Below are 20,637 nucleotides of genomic sequence, written 5' to 3' on the forward strand. Positions count from 1 at the left end.
GAAACAGAAGAACAGAACTGTAGTCGATTCCCCATCAATTTCCAATACGCGCCCTGAACTTTGATTTTATTTTACTTGCGCCCTCCGAATGGGAACTTGGCAAATTATGCTGTTATCTTCATTAGGTTGACATAAGTGCAGCCCAAATGCGCTACCCAGAGGAATTGTGCGACTAGTGTGGAGCACAGAGCGTGGGCGGTGGACGGTGGACGGCGGACGGTGGACAGTGGGCGCGGCGGGTCAAGCTAAAAAAAAGTGAAAATTGTTTATAGAGCGTGGGTCGAACAAAAGCTGGCCTGGGGTCAGTTTTTTCTGTCGTTCTTAACGCCTAAAATATCAAGAGCAATGTCTCTGATATGGGGGGCGTTTACCCCAAGGGCTGATTGGAGGGAGATACAACCACACACACACACACACTCAGACACACACGCGCATACATATGTGCAGCGTCAGCTATTTGTGAGTGTTGACTCAAAGGACCCGCGTGTGGATGTGTGTTTATTTTGTTGGTTTGTCTAACAGTTCTCAGTTGTGTTCAAGGTTTTATTGGCTATTGTTGTTGTTGCTGCTACTGTTCTCGTTGTTGTTGTTGGCTGCGTGTAATGCGTATTTGACAAATAAACAGTTGATTTGCCCGCTCGGCGATAGCAATCAAAGTTGGACGACGCCAAGTAGTTAAGTTGTTTGGCGCTGGTAAACAAGTAATCGACGGCAAGCAGGAGAAGCGAGAGCTGATAGGTGATAGCCGGAGGTTGGAGGCTGAAGGGATCTTCAGCATTAGCAGCAGCCATGATAGCCGTTTAGTTCTTAAGCAGGTCAAAGCCCACACACGCGTCGCTCAAAGTGGAGCAGTTGGAGCCGTTGGGGCTTGGAGTGCGGGACAGTGGGGCAGCTGGCACTTGAAGCATTTTAAATTTACAAATTCCAAGCGTGCACATAAAACCAACAGACAAGCCAGTCAGGCAGTCCGGCAGTCAGGCAGCAGGACACATGAGTAAACTAGCGTAGATGCCGTAGTCTCTAACCCCAAACATATCAGCGAGTACCTAAGCGCGTGACAATGTCCGAGGAGATGTCCAGGCATCTATCGCACAGCTCAATATCGATTCGCTTGACGCCACTCCAGATTCAGCTGGCTCCATTAACATGCAGGACGCGTAGCGGCAGCCCAGCCATAGCCAGCAGCAGGAGCAAACTCTATTGATTGACACAACTTCCACTGCGCTCGCCTTTTTTTTGGGTTTTTTGTATTTCTTATTTTTGGATTGCACTTTTTCTGAAGTTGTGTGTGTGTGCGTATTTTTTTTTTTTTTTTTTGGGCGCGCATTTTTCGCAGAACGCCGGAAGCGCTTGTTTAAAAGAAATGTTTTTTTCTGCATCTTCTTCTTCTTCTGCTGCTCTGGGTGCTTGCGAGTCTGTTGGAGTAGCTTTGATTGCGGGACTGCAAACAATGGGGCAGCGGCCTGGCTGTTGCAGCTTTAATGAGCATAACGGTGAAGTTTTTGATGAAACAATACGAAAATACGCATCAAAGACAGCCAACCGAGCCGGGCTGAGCTGAGCCGAGTGGAGCAGCGCACTTAACAAGCGCTCGTAGATCTTATCGCCTTTTGTCATATTCTGGGAGACAGGCAGTCGCATCAGCCAGAGAGACAGGCTCAGGTCCTCATCCGGCTCGTCAAAGCGCTGGATGGCTGGATGGCTGGCTGGCTGGAAAAAGGTGCAGACGGGTTGTCGAGGCTCCCTGCTGGCACATAAATCGTCAGCTGTCAAATGGCCAAGAATTTCTGTTCAGCCCGACCCGACTCCTGCCTCTCTCTCTCTCTCTCTCTGCTCGGCCTGCTCATGGCGTGTTGGCCAAGATCGGAAGTGCGTAGCAGCCGCATTGCAAGTTGCAGTTGGCCATTTGCCGTTCGCTGCTGGCTGCTGGCTGCCGGCTTCTGGCTGCTTGCGGTTAACTGGCAAGGCTACAGCCAGGTCTCGACCTTATCGCTGGCCATATAATGCTTAAACTTGGCGGGAACAGCGGCCAAGGGGTGTCAAGACATGCGCCGGCGTTGGTGCGCGTGATTTAGTCGAATTCACGAACTTAATGAAGCCCTTTAAATCACGCAAGCTTTTGCGCCACTTAGAATGCAGTCAGCAGAGCTCAGCTTGGCCAGCTTGTCCAGCTCCCCGATTGAGCCGCAACAACTAGTCACTGCGACTGCGGGCATGCAAGCGACGGCAACTCCTAAAGATCTCATTAACACCACGCGGGCATAATTAAAGCCGACGACTTACAAAGTCAAATCGCGATTGCAGCCGGCCCCAAAAAGCGTGCACAGCAGCCAACAGCCAACAGCCAGCAGCCCCAAACACCAGATGCAATCGAAGCAACGACCAACCAAAGCCCAAAGCCCATAGCCCAAGGCAGTGGCCAAGTCTTCCCTGGCGCTAAGTGTTGCCGACCTTATAATGAGCTGGCTCTGAGTTTGGCTCTGGCTCTGGCTCTGTAACGTGCCTCCCTATTCGCTTGCCAATTGCTGTTTATAATCTTTATAGCTGATGCTGACTGCACATATCTAAATTGTTGTTGTTCTGCCTGTTGTTCAAGTTCGGCTGAAGATATAGACATAGCATATATGCCTGTATATATGGGAAGATAGTGAGTGAAGAGATATGCTTAGTTTTCCTGAGAGGACAAATACATAAGTAATTATATGTACATACATATATATAGTATATGGAATTTACGAGTAAATATAAATAAATATATGTATTTTTATTCTTATTTTTTTTTTCTATTGACCTTTTTCCTCTTCAATATTTTTGTAATAATCTTATAAAGCTTATGCTGCAAATTTATTTTTATACAAAGGGTAGCAAAGGCTTTTTAACTAATATATTTATAGCTTTGTGAGTTAGGGAATTCAATTAAATTTTTTTTTTTTTTCTTTTTTTTACAAAGTTTTGTTTTACTAAGAAAATTAGGAGAAGAGGCATTGATCATTTATTTATACGTATAGGCAGAAAGGCCTACATCGTTGACATGCATTGATTGATTGATTGATGAGTGGAAGAAACATAGTTGCTGATGTGTAAAGCATTCGTAAGACTCAACCAAAACAGCTACGAAATTCACATCTTGCCAAAAAGTTCTGCAAGAGTCAAAAACTTGATTCTCTATGAGATCTCAGAATAATAATATGTATTCCTTTCATTGATAGTTGACTTTGTTAAGTTCTTGCAATTAAGACAAATCTTAGCAATTATTTTCAATTGTGTCTTAGGCATGCCTCAGTGATAGTTCGTGCTGACAGCGAGTCTTCAAGGGCGCATTGGAGAAATCGCATCGCATCGCATCGATAACACCGGCCCATACATAAGCCAGACAAATCTCGTCCAGTACAGGCAACCGAGCAACTCCCACGATAGAGCCAACTAGTAGCTGGCATCAGTGGCCATTAATTACGATTACCACGTGGCAAGACACACGACCTGGCGGAAGTGCTGAAGCAGCAGCAGCAGCAGGAGCAGCAGCAACCAAGTGACCAGCGACCACTGATACCAACACCGACACCGACACCGCTACCGACACCGACACCGACACCAACTAATAAACGGGCATTTGTATCGCAATCAATTGTTTCGAAATTGTTGTACACCATTATGATCATTGTGAATGAGCGTGGCTTGCCCTCGGTTAAATGGTTATGGCCTGTCATAAGTTGCCAGCGGGGTGGCATTGCTGCCTGCCTCGCTAGATAGCTGGGATGGGCGTACTCGGCTAACACCCTGCATAGTGCTCGTATTCCCAAATGAATATGCAAAAGTGCAAAGCAGTGGGAGTGGAAGAGATACAGAGAGTGAGAGAGAGGGAGGGAGGGAGGTGGAATCCAGGATATCTCATGGCCATTTCCGTTTGCACAATTATGTTTATTAAGAGAGGCAGCAGAGGCAGCCGAAGCGAGGGCGGGCGCAATCGTCAAAGATGATTTAGTTACTTCCGCTTCGGCCAGGGAGCGTGCACAGCTTCCAGTGTGGGCCAAGATGTTGGCGAGTCGATCCTGGGAGCTGTACAGCAATAAAAATATATTAGTGCAATTACAGCAGCAGACGACGGTCTAATTTAGGCGGCCGCCTTGAATCCAGCAGCTCGATGGCATTCCTGTTTGGCATTTCATTTGTTTTTGAAGCGTTTCAATTTTCTCTGGGGGATTTGCGGCCTCCGCCTATTTATGTGTCCGTTGCCAGCGCTGATTAAACCAAATTTGCCCTCGATTTACAGTCAGTCGCACGCTCCACGCACACAACTACTTTTTACTACGCATACAATTTTGACAGCGATGCTCCTTTAGATACAGCCAGATAGCTGCGGCTCCTGCTCCTTCTCCTGCTGCTCCTCCTCCTGCTGCTGCTGCTGCTGCTGCCATAGTTGCGCCATTCAATTTGCCAGAATTGGCGCATGTTAATCAGCAGACAGAGCAAAGCCAACGCAGACGCAGACGCAGATGCTCCAATGAGAGGCAATCTTAAAGCGCCAGCCAGGGCGCATTCAACTAAAGGAGTACGCTGGCTGACTGGATGGCTGGCTGGCTGGCTATGCTTGTGCAGTTATCCGAGGCACGCAATAACCTCGCCGAACTGCAGACAATCAATCTTACTTTGCGCTTTAATTCAATTTCGATTGTGACATCTGCCTTCGGTCGCCGTCGCCGCCGCCGTTGCCGTCGCAGTATCCTTACGCAGTATCCCGTGCACTTTTGGCAATGCGCTGAGGCGTGCCAGTTGGTGGCGCAGGATTAACGACACCCTGGCCGCGACTGCAATCCGTTTGGCGATGTCCTGCGCTCGCCTTTTTCTTCGACTCATGCAGCGCATGTGGCTGTCATGCGTGAGGGCAGGCCACGCTACTCAATTTCGCGCGCGCACAAAAAATTGACAGTTGCCCAAAGGATATTGTGACAGGCGTTCGGCTAAAGGATTCGCTGCCAAACATGCCGCAAAGGGTGGCTCTGCCCACAACTCGGGCTCCCTCGCACGACCTCAGCTATTTAGAAAGTCCGTCAGAGTCAGAGTCAGAGCTGGAGTCAGAGTCGGAGATGTCGCTAAACGATTTTGCCAATCGAATTTGCCAATTTCGCCAATGCTGTAGAGACAGAGGGGGTGCGAAGGGTGGTGGGCAAAAGGGTTACTTGACCGGCCAAAGTTAATCGGAAGTTAATACGCTGAGTTGCCAGATTTGTTGCTGCTGTGTCACGGCCTCAACTATTCCAGATGGAATTTTCATTAAAATCAGCTCATGCACGCGACAGTTTTGGGCTACGGCAAGGGACGTAAGGGACGTGAGGAACGTGCGAGTCGCGTAGGTGGCTCGGCTGACTGACTGACAACGCCAACTAATGAGAAATTCATAAGCTGCCCAGCCAAAACCCCAGCCAACATATGCGCCTGCCCAGCAGTCACCCTCAGTCTCGTACGAGCCAGCCCGAACCGCCCCTCTCCCTCACCCACTGACTCAGCCTCAGCTCCTGCTCTATGATCGATCACAATTTGTGTGTACTTAATAAATAATTGCAATATAATTATGCACGCAGCAGCAAATAGCCAAAATATTGTTGGCCAACTCAGGCAAATAGCCGGCATTATAGACAAACATCTGTCGCAAAAAAACGATATTAAATGCAGAAAAAAATGCTGCAGAATATTTTCCATGTGACGAAGTCGAAATACGCTAGCAAAATATGGAAAATAAATAAATAAAAAATGAAATAAAATATATTAATAATAAAAATAAATCAATCAAATATGACAAGATAAATGATAAAAAATAATATCTGAACTGCGAAAAATTAAATAATTTGTTAATATTAATATAGAAGAAATGATAAATATAAATATATTTATATATAGAATATATATTCTATAAATATTTATATATTGTTTTAATCAACATTTTCTTACCATTTGCTTAGCGCGATTCAGATTCAAGGATTATTAGGCAGATTGTCATCAGAATCACATTCAATTTTGCTTAAGCTGTTTAAAACTAATCTCAGCTCTCGGATTCCCTCTCCAAGCGACGCCAGCTGGCTCAGCTGTTATGCCCGTCTTCTAATATAAAGGGTATAATGAAGCATAATGCTCATGAATTGAGCTGAGAAACTGGCATGGAACTCATGACTGGGCCGCAGGCAATCTGGGCCAATCCGGGCCACTCCTTGTAATTGCCACAGTGTGCGGCAAGAGGCAGCGCCTGGGATATTCAATTGTATTGTCAATTGCCAATGCACGGCTGCTGGAGCGTTGGCTGAGGAGGCGGGCCAGACTCACACTAGGCCAGCTCCGAGTAGTTGCCAAATTACCGCCACTTTCGGTTTGCCATCGTCAGCATCTGTGCTCGATTCTTGGCCCGCGGCTAAAGGCAGCCAATGAGCCGTGTGGCGCTCCTGTTGACAAAGTCCTCCACTCGTATTAGTATTCGCATTTGTGCTCGAGCTCGAGAGTAGTTCGCAGTCGCAATCGCAATCGCAATCGTCGTGCCCGTCGGCTATATACCATCGTATAGGACACTCGTAATTATATGGGCACAGAAGTTTGAGTAGGCTGCGCTCGATACGCCGGATTGAATATTTATGATTGGGAGAGGGGGGCGAGGGGGAGCGAAGCAGGACATTCGACTAGGCTGCGGCTGTGGCTGGCTGCTGATCAAACGGCAAGCGTAATCAGTTTGCAAACGGGGACACCCAAACAGGTCAGACAGAGTCAGGACGAGCGAGGACGACGAGGACACTCGTTACGTTCTCGCACATTTTATTGCTGCAAATTCGATTGTCGCTGATCAAAGGCGAGCGCACTTAAAAATGCTAAATTGAATTTGACGCTACAGCGCCCCTATTCGATGCCCCGCCCCGCCCCGTCCCACCCGTCCCGCAGCAACACCCGAACACGTTAACATGGTCCGGCTTTGATATGGCATTTACTAAAAGTTCAGCATGGCTTGGCAGTCTCCAACCAGCTGGTTTTTTACGTAGCTTCCACCTCGACTTTTTTTGCGCCAGCTGACAGACTGCGTGAAAAACGCATTAAGTCTCATTTACGCGCGTCAAATATGCCAGAATGTGGCAGGCTCTCCGGGTCCCGTAGGACATTCAATTTGAGCAGAGCTACGAAAAAAACCAAAAATGTCCAAAAATAAAACTGTTCAGGAATGACACTCTCACTCTACCTCTCTCTGTCTCTCTCTTTCCCTCTACTGGACTGACTGCTGTCAATCGTCATTCTCAAACAATCTAAACTTCCCACATAGGTGGCGCTGTTGTGCAATTTGCGCTTTTTGAAGTGCACACAATTGCGTAACTTATAGCCCCGGGTCAAATTACACCGTCACAGTGAGAGGCGAGCCAGCTCGAGCCACTTGCCGAGTGCCCATTAACAGGTACTTCAGTTTCCGGCCGGGCTGGAGCAACCCCTTGACGGGCCTGGCTGGTCCATGAATGTGAAATACCAGCATTTGGCATGGCACATCGACAAGATTTAACGCCGTCGTTTTCATTATTAATGATTAATGATAAGCATCCCGGCCAAGCAGCGTGGATGGCGCAGCAACCCTTCTCAGGGACTGTGGCTGGTTCCCGTTCGTTCATCCATTCCGTTCATCCTTAGCTTCGGCAGTAGCACTCGCACGCGCTGAAGCTTTTGGCAAACACTAAGCGCTGCTTTTCGCGCCTTTCCACGTGATTAAAGGCCAACGAGGACGACGAGGAAGATGAGGACGACGAGGATGGCGACATCAACCACGTCACAGTCACCCAAATATCGGCACTTTCACACGCAAATGTACACACAACGGGTACTTTACCCCGCACCCGAACGAAGGGTTAACTCCGCCCGCCTGCACCCTGCCGCCCCTGCCCTGCCCCCTGCTCTGCCCCGCTGAACTACACACAAGGCGTTACCCAAAATATTTTGTCTCAACTCGCGGGCTGCTGCGTGAATAAAGCTCGGTGCGTGCGCTGGCCAAGTTTTGGTTCATTAGAGCACAATGATTGCCCTCATTTGGATTAATCGAGTGTTTTCATTGAGTCGCAGGCAATTACGAAGGCTACGTCAAACAGAAATCTGTCGAGTTAGTTTATTATAAGCAATCAAAATTATTGTTTTGAAAATTTTAAGAGGAAAAGCAGGAGTCGTGGCAAGCAATATGAATTGCTTTTAGAACAGAGCTTGATAAGAAACACCTAGAACTTAACATGTTATATCTTATATATTATATCTTTTAACTCTTATATTATATCCCTTCTACAGCTCAGATTCATGAAGATCCTGAGTAGCAGACCAGCTCATTAATCAAGCTGCTGAGAATTTTCTTCTGTGACTGAACTAAGTCTGAACATTTTTCTAGTCATTTAGAATTAAATTTTAATTTTAATACTATTTTTTTTCACATATCATTTGCTCCATAGCTTGCTCCATTATTATATATTTACTTTAAATTTGAATTTGAATTTAATTTAAATTTAAATAGTATTTGCACATCGTGTTTACTTAGACTTAACTGGGAATAATATATGTAAAATTGGAAAACAATAATAATTCCTGTACTAGATAAATGAATAAGGCTTCGTTAGAGCCTATATGACTCTGACTTTTGACTCTGACTTTGACTAAGCAAAGTACAAAGAACTCTATTAACTCTTATAGGTACTCTAAATAGTCTATCAATGAATTCTATTAACTCTTATAGGTACTCTAAGTAGTCTATCTAATAGTATTTCGTAGCTAACTGTAGCTTTGCAGCTCTCTTAATGCTCTGCGCCATGGCCCTTCCACATCTCTCTCTATTAGCTCTCCTGCTAACTCCTGCAATTCTTCTATGTGTGAGTTTTAATTCAGTATTGAAATGAGCTTCAGTTGCCATTGTTATGTAATAGGCGCTTTCGGCAGCTGCTTGCTTATGACTCAATCCATAATCTGTCATCCTCTTAGCCGAATTTCCCTCTGCATCGGCCTATGAGCACTCTCATCTGGCAATGTTGATGTTGCCGCCGCCATTTGTCCTCTTTTTGGCACTTACGCAGTCGCTTTGCCATTAACTGCTTCTGCCCCTGGCTTTGGCCCGGCCCACTTACGCCTGGCGATGCCAACTGATAAAAATTGATGCAAAATACGCAAAAAGTCGCGAAAATCCTCGTGGAAAATTTTCAAAATTTTCACAGCTGATTGTGCAAGTGCGACACACACACACACACACACACACACACAAGGCTCGTGGGACGTACGACCGGTCGCTCCTTTTTGCATATGCCTTACACCCGTCTCTATGTTGTTGCTCTCGCTCACTCTCGCTGCATCTTTCTCTGTCTCGCCAACAATGTGCATGGCATTATTTCTGGCAATGCCTTCGCACTCCCCTCCCATCCCTTACCCAGACAGTTGCTTCGCCGAACTCTGTTTGTTTGCATTTGCGTATCATCGACGCATGTCGCGAAGCATCGCCGGCTCGCTCCCGGCTGTCTGGTTCTGGTTCTGGTCCTGGTCCTGGCCGTGGCCCTGGTCCTGGTGTATCCTGACTGGTTGCCGACAACAATAATTCAGGCGAATTGCGTGCTGGATGGGAAATGCCTTTAATCTGTTCGAGTTGCCAACTGTCACGAAGCGAAATGAAATGGAAATCACACGCACTAATGGCAGACAGAGCCGGACCTAGAGCCCGGCCCAAGGACTCGCACTCGCACTCGTACTCGCACTTCTGCCAACCTTCGATCCGCTTGTTTTTTGTGTTGCTTTGGTGTTTTGTTGTTGCCATGGCATCAGCTTTACGCACTGTCTAATTCGATTTGTTCTACGCCAACACTTTCATAATTTTCCATATCCTTGCTTTACTATCCGCTGTCTATTACAGGCCCTCGACTCAATCGGACGCAGCGCTGGCTGTCTTATCTGCCATCTCGCAGTGCTATGCCTAACCTCAAGAGCAACCCCGTGCCCCTGCTGCCTCGCTGTCTCTAGTTTTTTATACACTTGCCCTAGACAAGGGCCCACGCTATCGCTGGCAATCAATCTGCCCGGCGCACATATCTCAACTTTTGCGTTTTTCAATCTGAGCATTTTGTGGGCTAAGTAAGTCCGCGATGGCCCCGTGCCGCTGGCGATGGCGATGGCAATGGCGATGTCACTTTCGCTGGCACAAGTCTTTAAAGGCCCAAGCTGTAGAGGCGGCCCAGCGGGAGGCCTTTTTTGATGTCACAAAAGGATTCACTTGATATTCATCAACATCAGTGCCTGTCAAACAGTCAGCCAGTGAGGCAGGGCAGACGGACAGACGGACAGGCGGGCAGACAATACCCCAGACCGCGCAACAGTCTCAGTCCCAATTTCAATACCAATCCCAATCCCAATCCCAATTCCAGACTCAACTTCAACGTCCATGCCATGCTGCCTGTCATGTTGCTCTGTTTGCTAGTGGACTGCACTCTGACTACCTCTCCCTCTCCCTCTCTCTCACTCTCTCTCTTTTCCGAGTGTGGGTGGCTCTCTGCAGCCCCGTTGCAATTTGATGCGTCTGGCTCGCATGTGCAACGAGAGAATTATATGCCATCGCGTTGGCGATACTAATCTGATTAGTGTCAAAAAAAAAAAAAAAAGTAGAGGAAAAAAATTCGCTTCAATTGCAGACGGACAGCTTTGACAGGGAGTTGGCGATTGAGCACTTTATGAGCGATGTTCTATCGGATTATTGTTGGGTTTCATAACTAGATCAACTGGTTAGCGGTTTCACGTGTCTCCATAGCTGAAAACGGCTTAAATATATCATATTAAACTCACATCCAATTATGCTTCAAGCGCGCTGTCTCAATGGCCCACAGAAGGAAATTTAGTTGTATAAATTTTAAAACTATATACGAACTTGTAATTATATTTAAATATGTTTTAAAACTATATAAAAAAAATTTAATTAATTTTCATTTGGGTGATTATATCATGTACTCATGTATTATACTAATCTAGCATTTTTTTTTTTAAATTGGCCAAACAAAATATTCTGCCTTGCTTCACATTTTTAGGCCTTGCCAAATCGCCTTAGCCGGCAGCACCACGCTGCGTTCAATTAAAACGCATTTAAAAGCGCTGGATGCGAATGGGTGGGTGGATGGTTGAGGCAGTGGCAGAGGCTGAACCCCAAAGCTTGACAAAACTGCGGCAACTCATTGCGCTCGAGCGTCGTTTTAATTTAAAGGTATTTAAGGCGATCCATCATAGCGTATCAGTGGGCCAGAGACAAGACGGAGTCGCCGGCCTCTACGCTTGCAACTTGATATGAGCGCAGCAATCTGTTATGCAATCGCCCAAGCGAGCGCCCGTCCCTCCTTCTGTCCGCTCGTCGCCCCGTGGCGCATTATATTGGCCTGTCACAAGGGAGCAATTCGATGTCTCTGGTGCTGCTGCTGCTGCATCTCATCGAGAGTCGAGCGGACGCATTAGTGGCGGGTCGGTGGGTGACAGCACTTGCGTTTGACTTCCAACACTTTGGGCAATTGTTTAGCCTCGCGTACGGGAACAGAAGGCGGAACAATCGCCGGAACATAAAAATGCCAAAAAGGAAGCAGACACAAAAAAAGGGATGTTCAAAGCGAACGGTGGCTGGTGTGGGATGGGTGTGGGGTGGGGGCAGAATATATGCCGAGCCGCTGAGCCGCTGAGCCGCTGAGCCGCTGAGCGTTGACAAAAGGCCTTGCCGTTTCATTTAGCAGCCATGCAGCTCGCCCCACCCCACCCACAGTCGACCGTGCACCCCTCTGCTGTTCGCTCTCTCGCCCTCTCACTCGCTCACTCACGCAGTCACGCGCTCGCTCTCTCTCTCTCCGTCTCTTTCGTGCGCTTGTCGCCTTGCTCGCGGTCTTAAAACGATGATTAGGTTGTTATTTTAATTTGCCCATTGATATATCCTCGTTGTTGTTTTGCCCTGACTTTGCCTTTGTGCCAGGGTGGCTGCTGGTAGGCATTTCAGATTGTTTGCTGTTGTTGTAGCTGTTGTTGTTGCTTTGTTCTGCTGAAGCGGTGGTAGCATTGTCAGCGTATTTAGCAGTCACGCCGTAGCCAACAGAGAGCCGCGGCTCAACTCGTCTTCGAGTCAACTACGCGTAACGTGTCCGCAATTTGTCATCGATTTTGTATTGCAGCATTTTAGGCGTAACGAGGGGTTGAACCCGGTCCGTGCACCAAATAGTGCCGCAAGGGTGCGAGTCGGACTGCTCTTGCTGCTCGGCAATGATGCGCAAATGTTTAAATTATACTAATTAATAAATTGACTTCTAATGCAAACATTTCGTACAAATGTTGAAATTATTTGACCGACTTCACACCGAGCTGCCTTCATGCGACCTTGAAGCGTCTCGTTGAAGTTTTTGCCGCTTAAGCAAAACTTTGCCAATTTACATTATTTTCATAATACGAAGAGCAAGAACAATAAGCTGCGTAGTTTATTTAAATTTATTTTAATGAAGCTACAACAAGACTGCCAACTGCCAATGGAGCAACATTTTCTCCATTCTCTGAGTGAGTGGGAGAGAGAGAGAGAGAAAGAGAGTGGGGCAGTGCGAGTGGGAGGCCACGCACGCGGAAATTTCATGCCCGAACGAATTAAGTTTCAAAAGACACGAAAGGGTTGCGAGGACACGTGAAAAGGCTTGTCTGGCAGTCGGCCCAAGCGGCAGGACGACGGTGTTAATGCGCTCGCCGACAAGTGCCTGGAGCTTCCTTGCGCCGGAGGCTTTCGCCGTGAAAGGAGTAAATTAAATGATTAATACGCTTCGACTGACTGCGGCTCACGTTTAATTATCCTTTTGGCCGGCCACGCCGTGTTCTGGTTAGGCATTGGCATTCGTTACGGTTTTACGCTTATCAGGCAACTGTCAACGCTCCGCTCACTCGGCTCATTAGGCGCAACAACAACGAAGCGAGTACGAGCTGTAGCTATAGCTGCTGAGCAGACACTAACAGAGACGAGCTCTATTTCAGCAGATATCCCTCCCTCTCTCTCTTACTCTATCTATCTCTCTCTCTCTCTCTCTCTCTCTCTCTCTCTCTCTCTCTCTATGTCTTTCTGTGAAGCACAAAACAAACAGCAACATTTTTTGCTTGTCAAACAGAGGCAAATCAAGAGGCAAACTATTCACAGGATATTCCCTCTATGTATGTGTGTGTGTGGCCAGCAATTGACCATGGACATGACCACCAAGCTCTCTCTTTAAGTATGTGTGTATGTATGAGTGTGACTAAAGCAAACTCCTTAAATAAATACTCGCAGACAATACATATATATAGCTGGAATCAAATATGTTCATAGAGCATACATACATATGTATTTATGTATATAAATACAGTATGATTATCATCGCTCAACTCTAGTTGGTCTAGGATTACTGCGCGGGCTGAAGAAACATTTAATTAAATTAACATTGAATTAAGTTCGCCCAAAGCCACAATTGTGTTTTCAAATATTCTAAAGAAATTGAAGCCGGCAAAAGCTGGCAAAAAGAACTAGTTCCATATGAACGCACCGTCAGACGTGCCGCGCAACGCTGGCCACAAAAAAGAATAAAAGAAAAAGCTCAACAAACTAAATGACGAAAAACACAGAAAACGCGAGCGAAACCAAGCAAAACAAATACACAAAAGAGACGCTCTCTCTCTCTCTCTCTCTCTCTCTCTCTATCAGGGCTGTCAATGCCGGATGCTGCCACTACCCTTGCCACAATAACAACAAGAGCAACAACAACAACGAGTACAACGCCAAACGAAAGCGATCCTCATTTGTATTCCAGACGCGCACTGCGATGTGAGCGCTGCAACGAATGCTAACAGGAATCCTCGACACAGGCTCTGCCAGCGATGCTGATGAAAGTGGGTGCTATGTGTGTGTGTGTGTGTGTGTGCTTTTTTGCGTGGGTCGATATAGAGGAAGCGCCAAATATTAAAGAGCCAAGTCTTTAAGCGAAACCTAAGTCCGGAAAGAAAGTGCACTTCAGTCCTTAGCTAATTGAAAAGAGCACAAAGGACATTCGCAGAGTACTAGACGCATCGCTGCCGCTGACAGCAGTGCGGCCATTTTGTCTAAAACTTGCTTAGACTAGGGCAGCGTCTGCGCATTGCTCGCATGTGGAGAATCTGGGCGAGAGCGTTAAGATCTTAAGTGGCCCAGATGCTAGGCGGGCCACAGGCATAACAGCAATCAGCTGATTGACAAACAACTCTCACACACACATACGCACACACAGCGACAAGGACATGGCTTGCATGCATGGCCATGCCAGGACCTTCGTCTAGAGGAACTCGTTGCTCGTAATTCAAATGCAAAACTCGTGCGAAATTTTGTTGCTGCTGCTGCTGCTGCCGCTGCTGTTGCTGCTGCTGGTGTCTCGCCTGCTGTCCTTGCTGCATCCTTGCGATGACGTCATCACACAGACAGTCGCCAGCGCCATTTTCGTCGATTTGTAATTCAAAATTTGTTTTCGAATACATTTTCCACTTCGACATTCACACGGGCGCGCTTACAGAATTTCAAATTTGTTTATTTTTTGCCGGCTCTATTGCCCTCTCTCTCACTCTCTCGATTCTGTTGTCTTTGTTGCGCTGCTTTGAGCTTTTCATTTTTATGCATGCAGCAGCCGTTAAAATTCAACAGTTTGCACAAATAAAAATTCGAAAAAAAACAGTTAACAAACATATCAAATATATGTATATGTGTGTGTATTGCTGCATCAGAGTGTCCACATGTGCGTGTGTGTGTGTGTGTGTGGAAGGGCAAGGTTACGCGCACGCGACGACTGCGACTCATAAACTAATTTATGATTATTACACGAGAGCTGATTTTTTATGCCTTCAGCGTATCGTACAGTAACCCCCAGCGCACACACACATACACATACATCTATATAGTAAGAGAGAGAGTGTGTGTGTGTGTGTCATCCCGTGACGCTCCACTTTCCATTTCATTCGCAGACTCTGCTCACATCTTCTCCAGACGCCTGCCGCCTCCTTGGTTGAGGTAGATCACGAAAAAGTTTTTATTGCAGAAATTTTACTTTCCTTTTTTTCACTTCTTTTTTTTTTTTTTTTTTTTTTTTGACTCATTTGTTACTTTTATTTTTCTTTACCAAGCAAACACACACACACACATACAGACACGCACTGGCAGCATTTGTGCTTTTGTTTATTGTGCCATTTTATGAGCGGGCCATAATTTGTTGTTAATATCGAAAGAGCAAGACGCAGTCGCCGGCTCTGGAGGAGGCTCGTCTCTAGCTCATCAGTGATGCAGACGAGCATGTGACCCACTGATATTGAAAGTTTTTATGCACTTGCCAGAGTAGCAGCAGACCAGAGCTGAGCAGCTGCAGTCTTTTGCTCCTGACCTTAGGCAATTTGCATGAAGAGCTCGGAGCACAGGCAGAGGAAGTGTAAATGCGAGCATCCTATTCGCATGATGATGAGGTGGCTTATAAGGCATTGCCTCACTCAAAGCCAATAGCCATGCCAGACACAAATAGAGAAAGATAGGGGGGAGGGAGAGAGTGGCATTGTATTCAAGCTAAATATATAGATATTTTCAGACGTCAAAACTAAAATTAGATATTTGCAAAAACTGGTTCACATGCCGGTCTCAGACGTAATCATCGTGAATTCAGCAGATTCAGAATAAGAGCTCTTGTTATCAACTCAGGTGTCACATAATTGAGCCTGTTCAACATGTTCTCGAATCGATTAAGATGCAACGCAGTCGATTTTAATGCTAAAACTTAGGGAATCGTGTGATTGGCATTAAAATAAATTAGGTATGCATGCATATTATTTGCTATCATTTACTTTCAACAAAGCTTAGAATGCACCATAAAATTAGTGCCGATTAATATAGAAGTTGACAAACTTGTTTGAACTCTATAAGTACTCTTCGCTTGCTCAATCCAATCCTAGTTCGCTGCCAGCTAGATACGTGACGAGATCGGCGAAATGATGTCCGCAAGTTGGCCAAGCCTGGTAAGTTAAGGACTTGCAGCACTCCTTCCTCAATAAAGTTAAACTTGTTACATATAGTTATTCCTGGTTCTACTTGCCCATTCGGCTATGCCATTGCAAGCGGATTCTTGCCAACCGTTCATTGAAATTGTCCATCTCAACGAAATCTTAAGGTAAGGAAAGTGCGGAAAGTGGGATTTACAGCTATACAAATAAATATGACTAACTGATTAACATATAGAGTTAATAAAAATGGGCGAGTTTATGAGACGAACATGACAGAAGCGGAAGTGCTTGAACAATTCAAGAAGCTATGCTTTCCCTTCGAAGAAATTGAGAAGCTGGGCGAAAACATCGATAATTTTCAAATCCTAACAACAATGTACAGATGCAAGTACGGCGTCTGTTTCCATTCTCCTGTAAATGGTAATACTTTCAAATGTTGTACTGGCTAATATATTTTATTTCGTTGCCATTGTGTTCAAGTATATCAACCAATAATAAAGTATGGTGAAGCATGAATCTTACAATATGAGCAAGCAAACGTTATGCTCATGTCTGTTGGATAGCTCTTCAAGCTTTCCCTTTTAATCTGAAAATATATATATGATTATGAGTACATATTATTATAAGTGGCTCTACAATAGATATCTAAATGCTGAAGATTTACAGATTTCAAATTTCAGTGCAGTTGAAAGTGCCTATTGCTATGTTACCTTCATGGCGCTTGGCATGAGCTGGGAAATCAACGCGCGGCAATCGGGAAAACTTAACAAATTTCCTGACAAACCGCTGCATAAGTTTGTGCCGGCTGCCACATCGATCATAATTTTCAACTGGCTGTAGCTGTGATTTGTACCAAGTCCTTGAGTTGTATGAGAGGGATAAAGAGAGAGAGAGAGAGAGAGACATAAACAGAAAGAGAGAGTCTTTTGGCAGCGCAGCACAAGAGCGGAAAATGTTAAAATAACGCGCTAACTTGGTTACCAAGTTTGCGCATTTTTCACTCGACTCGCTGCCAGCTTCACACTGGCTGCCCTGGCCTAGTCGAGCCTGCTTCAGTCTGGCCTCGTCTGGACTGGGCTGCTCTGGCCTTCTCTCTGCCGGCAGTTTTTCTTCGCCGCCTTCTTTTGTGCAATGTGGGCAAAAGTTTGGCGCTGCCGCTGCCGCTGCCGCTGCCAGAGCGTTTATGCAAATGAGGTGCAAACGCATGCACACAGCAACAGCAACAGGAACAGCAACAGCTAGAGCTAGAGATGCGAGCTGTAGCTGGAAGCTGCGAAGCAGACAGACAAACATGGCGGGAGGCGCCTTTGGGGCAGGGACAGTTAGACAAACAGGCAGACATTATCCTGTGTCGCTGCTCTGCATAACTTTCACTGACGTGAACGGAAGCGAGCTCGGAGACGGTGCTGGCACCGCCACTACAGACTGTAGCTGCTTTCGATGAGCAGGACAATGTGTGTGATTTGTGCGCCCCTTCTGGAGTGCTGCGAGCAGAAAGAAACAAAAGTAGACGCAGATAAAGCAGTAGTCAAAGCAATCACTCAAACGTGATGAATACGCTAACAGGACAACGCAGAGACCTCAAGGCTGATCGTAGAAAGCTATCTTAAGGAAATATCCCAAATTTTTATATTTTTAAAATTTATTTTCTATTTAAATCTATTTATCAATATATCAATATCTAATTATGAATAATTATTAAAATTAACTTTTGTGTTTGTAGTCAACAAAGCTTCGCTTTTTCACTTTTGCTATATATTTCCGGATGCTGATATTAGAACTTTAAAATCATAGGCTGGTTAATATACTTTTTATGTTTTTGTCATTATACTCAAATATTTCAATGATGTAGCACGAGACTAAGCTTTCAAATCCTGCCCTGTTAATCTTTGGCAACAGCTTCTCAGACTGATGAGCAGAAATAAACGGAACTACACACAGATCAAGCGTTGGTCGAAGGAGATGAACACGCTAGCTACAAATAACGGAGCAACTGAGAGACCTTAAAACTCTAGTCGGAAATTCATAAGTAAATTAACCTTTGATTTTGTAGAGTAACTAACCTAATTTAACTAATTTATTTACTATGATTTTATCATTGTTTCAATTGTTTCCATAGCTTCAATGAACGATTGTCGTTTTAGTAGAATATTAGAATGCCTATTACCCAATTTATAAACTATTTATTTGTAATAAAACAAAAGTAATCAAATCATTTTATAGCTCTAATAAAAGCTTTTACTTGCTTCTCAGCTCACTTTCTCTCGCTAAGCTCTCCCTCTCTCCCTCTCTCTCTCTCTCTCTCTCTCTCTCTCTCTCTCTATCTCCCTCTGGCTGCTGTTGCTTTAATAAAATCTATGAAACTTTGTAATTATATAGCAGCTACGCACATATAAGCAGCCTCCTTCTCCCTCTCCCTCTCTCTCTCTCTATCTCTAGGCTTCTCTTTGTGTATCCAATTTGTGTCTGGCTGCAGCTAGTTCTGTCTCACTCTCTCACACTCTCTCCCTCTCTGTAATATCAATTCATCATAAAATGAGATTTATGACAAAAACAAAAGCCTTATCGCAGACAGTATTTATGTAGACAGGTTGCAACTGGCACTGCACCACCCACCATCCATCCAGCCACCCAACCACCCATCAACTGATAGACAGACACGCCATTTGAAATGACAACACATACGAAAGCCACAGCCAAAACCAAAACCAAAGCCAGAGGCAGAGCCAGAGCGAAAAGCGAGAGCTCTGGACGATTGGGTGTTGAGCGAGGGCTTTAAAGCGGCTGCAAATCGATAAGCCTCAATTTGAATTCCATTTTAAAGTCGGCCCAGAGGGGAATATCGAGTATACGCCGTGTGTCGTTTGTTTTTCAATCAACGCGTGCATGAAGCCGCACACATTTGCCAAATCAGCTTTAATTAAGAAAATGGCACAAAAATAAAGGGAAAAGCAGAAAAATAGAAAAAACGAAATGTACTAAGGGTGGGTCAAATGTGTTTTAAGGGTACATTAGGGGATCGCATTTTGTTGCTGTTGCTGTTCTTGTTGTTGTTGCTACACCTCAATGCCAACTAGCAATTATTTATTATTTGGCGTTGCTTTGTTTCGCAGACCAAACGTGCCGAGCTCCCCAATGGGCTGCCCACACACACCGGAAGACAGGAAAAAAATACAACGGCAATGCGTGCAATACGCATGCGTCTATTTCCTGTTGCTGTGGCAACCCCCACACACACACAAACACACACACACACACACACACACAGGAACCCAGCATTTGAATATTCACGCACACAATAAACTCAAATACTATAAAAGAAGGTGGGCGGGGTTGGACACCTTGCCATGCAAATACGCGACATTCCCCCGATGGGAGCTGCCGCTGCCGACTCCTCTCTTTGGCTGCCTCGTCCTTCGTCCTGCGTCCTGCTGCGGCACTGCTTTCGGTTTGTGTGTTGTTTGTTATTTGTCGCTGCCAATGTGCGTTGGTATGCGTGCATGCGTGTGTGTGTGTCTGTGCGTGTGTGCGTCCGTTCAACCCCCAGCAAATGCTCGGCACGTTCCTCAGCCTGTCATGTACTCCCCCTGTAGGTATTTCCAGTTGGGCAACGAAAATTGGGAGCAAACTTCTGCGTCAGTCCATGTTGCCATTTTGTGTGCATGTGTGTGTGTGTGTGTGTGTGTGAGTGTGTGTGCGTGTGTTTGTTGTGGACACTGTCGCCAAATAGAAAAACCGTTCACATATCCATTGATATATATATATATGTATATGTATATATAATATCTTGTAGATGGCTATCATCTCAGCTGCCATAGAGTCTTTCGGTCAATCATTGATAAGATTCGGACAGAGATTCGTTTCATTAACGCACTGAGCGCCAGTCCTCGACAGGGCTGTCAAATCGGCGCACTTTATCGATTTGCCGAAAAATGATAGAGTGAACAACGCATTAAAATGGCACAACATGCAAATAAATTTGACAGATTGGCAGCGGCCCAAAGGGACGGCTGGGGCACAGCTCAACACGCACGACTGCAGAAGGGTTAAGATTGAAGGCATTCCACAAATGCACACACACACACACACACAGAGATTTGATTACAAATGTGTGAGTGCGTATTCATAAACATACATGTGCATACATTAGTATATAAGTATGTATGCGAATGTTTGCTAATGTGCATAGACGTAGCTGAACAAGTTTGAGAGGGGGTTGGAGTGAAACAGTTAAAGGCAAAGGAAATTCAATTTGAATTGAAATTATAAATAAATAAATATTATAAAATTTTGTTTTTTATGTTAAATATATTTAAATAAATATATAATAATGAAAATATAAATATATGAAATAATAGTAATAATAATAATGCTAAAGTAACTGATAATACATATCTATAATCAATATATAATATTGATATAATATATCTGTAATAGTTTGATATACATATATGGATATATATTAAATAGAAATCGAATTTCAAATCTTAAGGCTAAGATAAGTAGGAATGAAATATAATGCATTATACAATAAATTAATAATTATATCAAATTTTGTAGTTTTTAAACTTGGAAGTACCTCAAATAAGGAATATTTATATAACCGAATCTAGAATTTCATTGCTTGTCGAA

At 45.0% G+C, this 20,637-nt stretch overlaps 1 protein-coding gene across 1 annotated transcript; it reads left to right on the plus strand.

Moving 5' to 3' along the window:
• Positions 1 to 15,941: 15,941 nt before the first annotated feature.
• LOC149269064 (uncharacterized) lies at positions 15,942 to 16,521 on the plus strand. Its single transcript, XM_089466995.1, has 3 exons — positions 15,942 to 16,020; positions 16,078 to 16,172; positions 16,241 to 16,521. The coding sequence occupies exons 1-3, from the start codon at positions 15,994 to 15,996 to the stop codon at positions 16,452 to 16,454; spliced, it is 336 nt and encodes a 111-aa protein (XP_089323121.1). The 5' UTR covers positions 15,942 to 15,993; the 3' UTR covers positions 16,455 to 16,521.
• The last annotated feature ends 4,116 nt before the right edge of the window (positions 16,522 to 20,637 follow it).

Source organism: Drosophila arizonae, chromosome 4, assembly GCF_054131065.1.
Source record: "Drosophila arizonae isolate 15081-1271.41 chromosome 4, UAZ_ARI_1.0, whole genome shotgun sequence".
Taxonomy (NCBI): domain Eukaryota; kingdom Metazoa; phylum Arthropoda; class Insecta; order Diptera; family Drosophilidae; genus Drosophila; species Drosophila arizonae.

What these genes read in the sequence shown, in the direction of transcription:
- LOC149269064 (XM_089466995.1), top strand. Translation starts at nt 15,994, where the DNA reads ATGATGTCCGCAAGTTGGCCAAGCCTG. An exon ending in CCGCAAGTTGGCCAAGCCTG is followed by an intron (nt 16,021 to 16,077) that starts GTAAGTTAAGGA and finishes TGTTACATATAG; the next exon opens with TTATTCCTGGTTCTACTTGC. An exon ending in CATCTCAACGAAATCTTAAG is followed by an intron (nt 16,173 to 16,240) that starts GTAAGGAAAGTG and finishes ATTAACATATAG; the next exon opens with AGTTAATAAAAATGGGCGAG.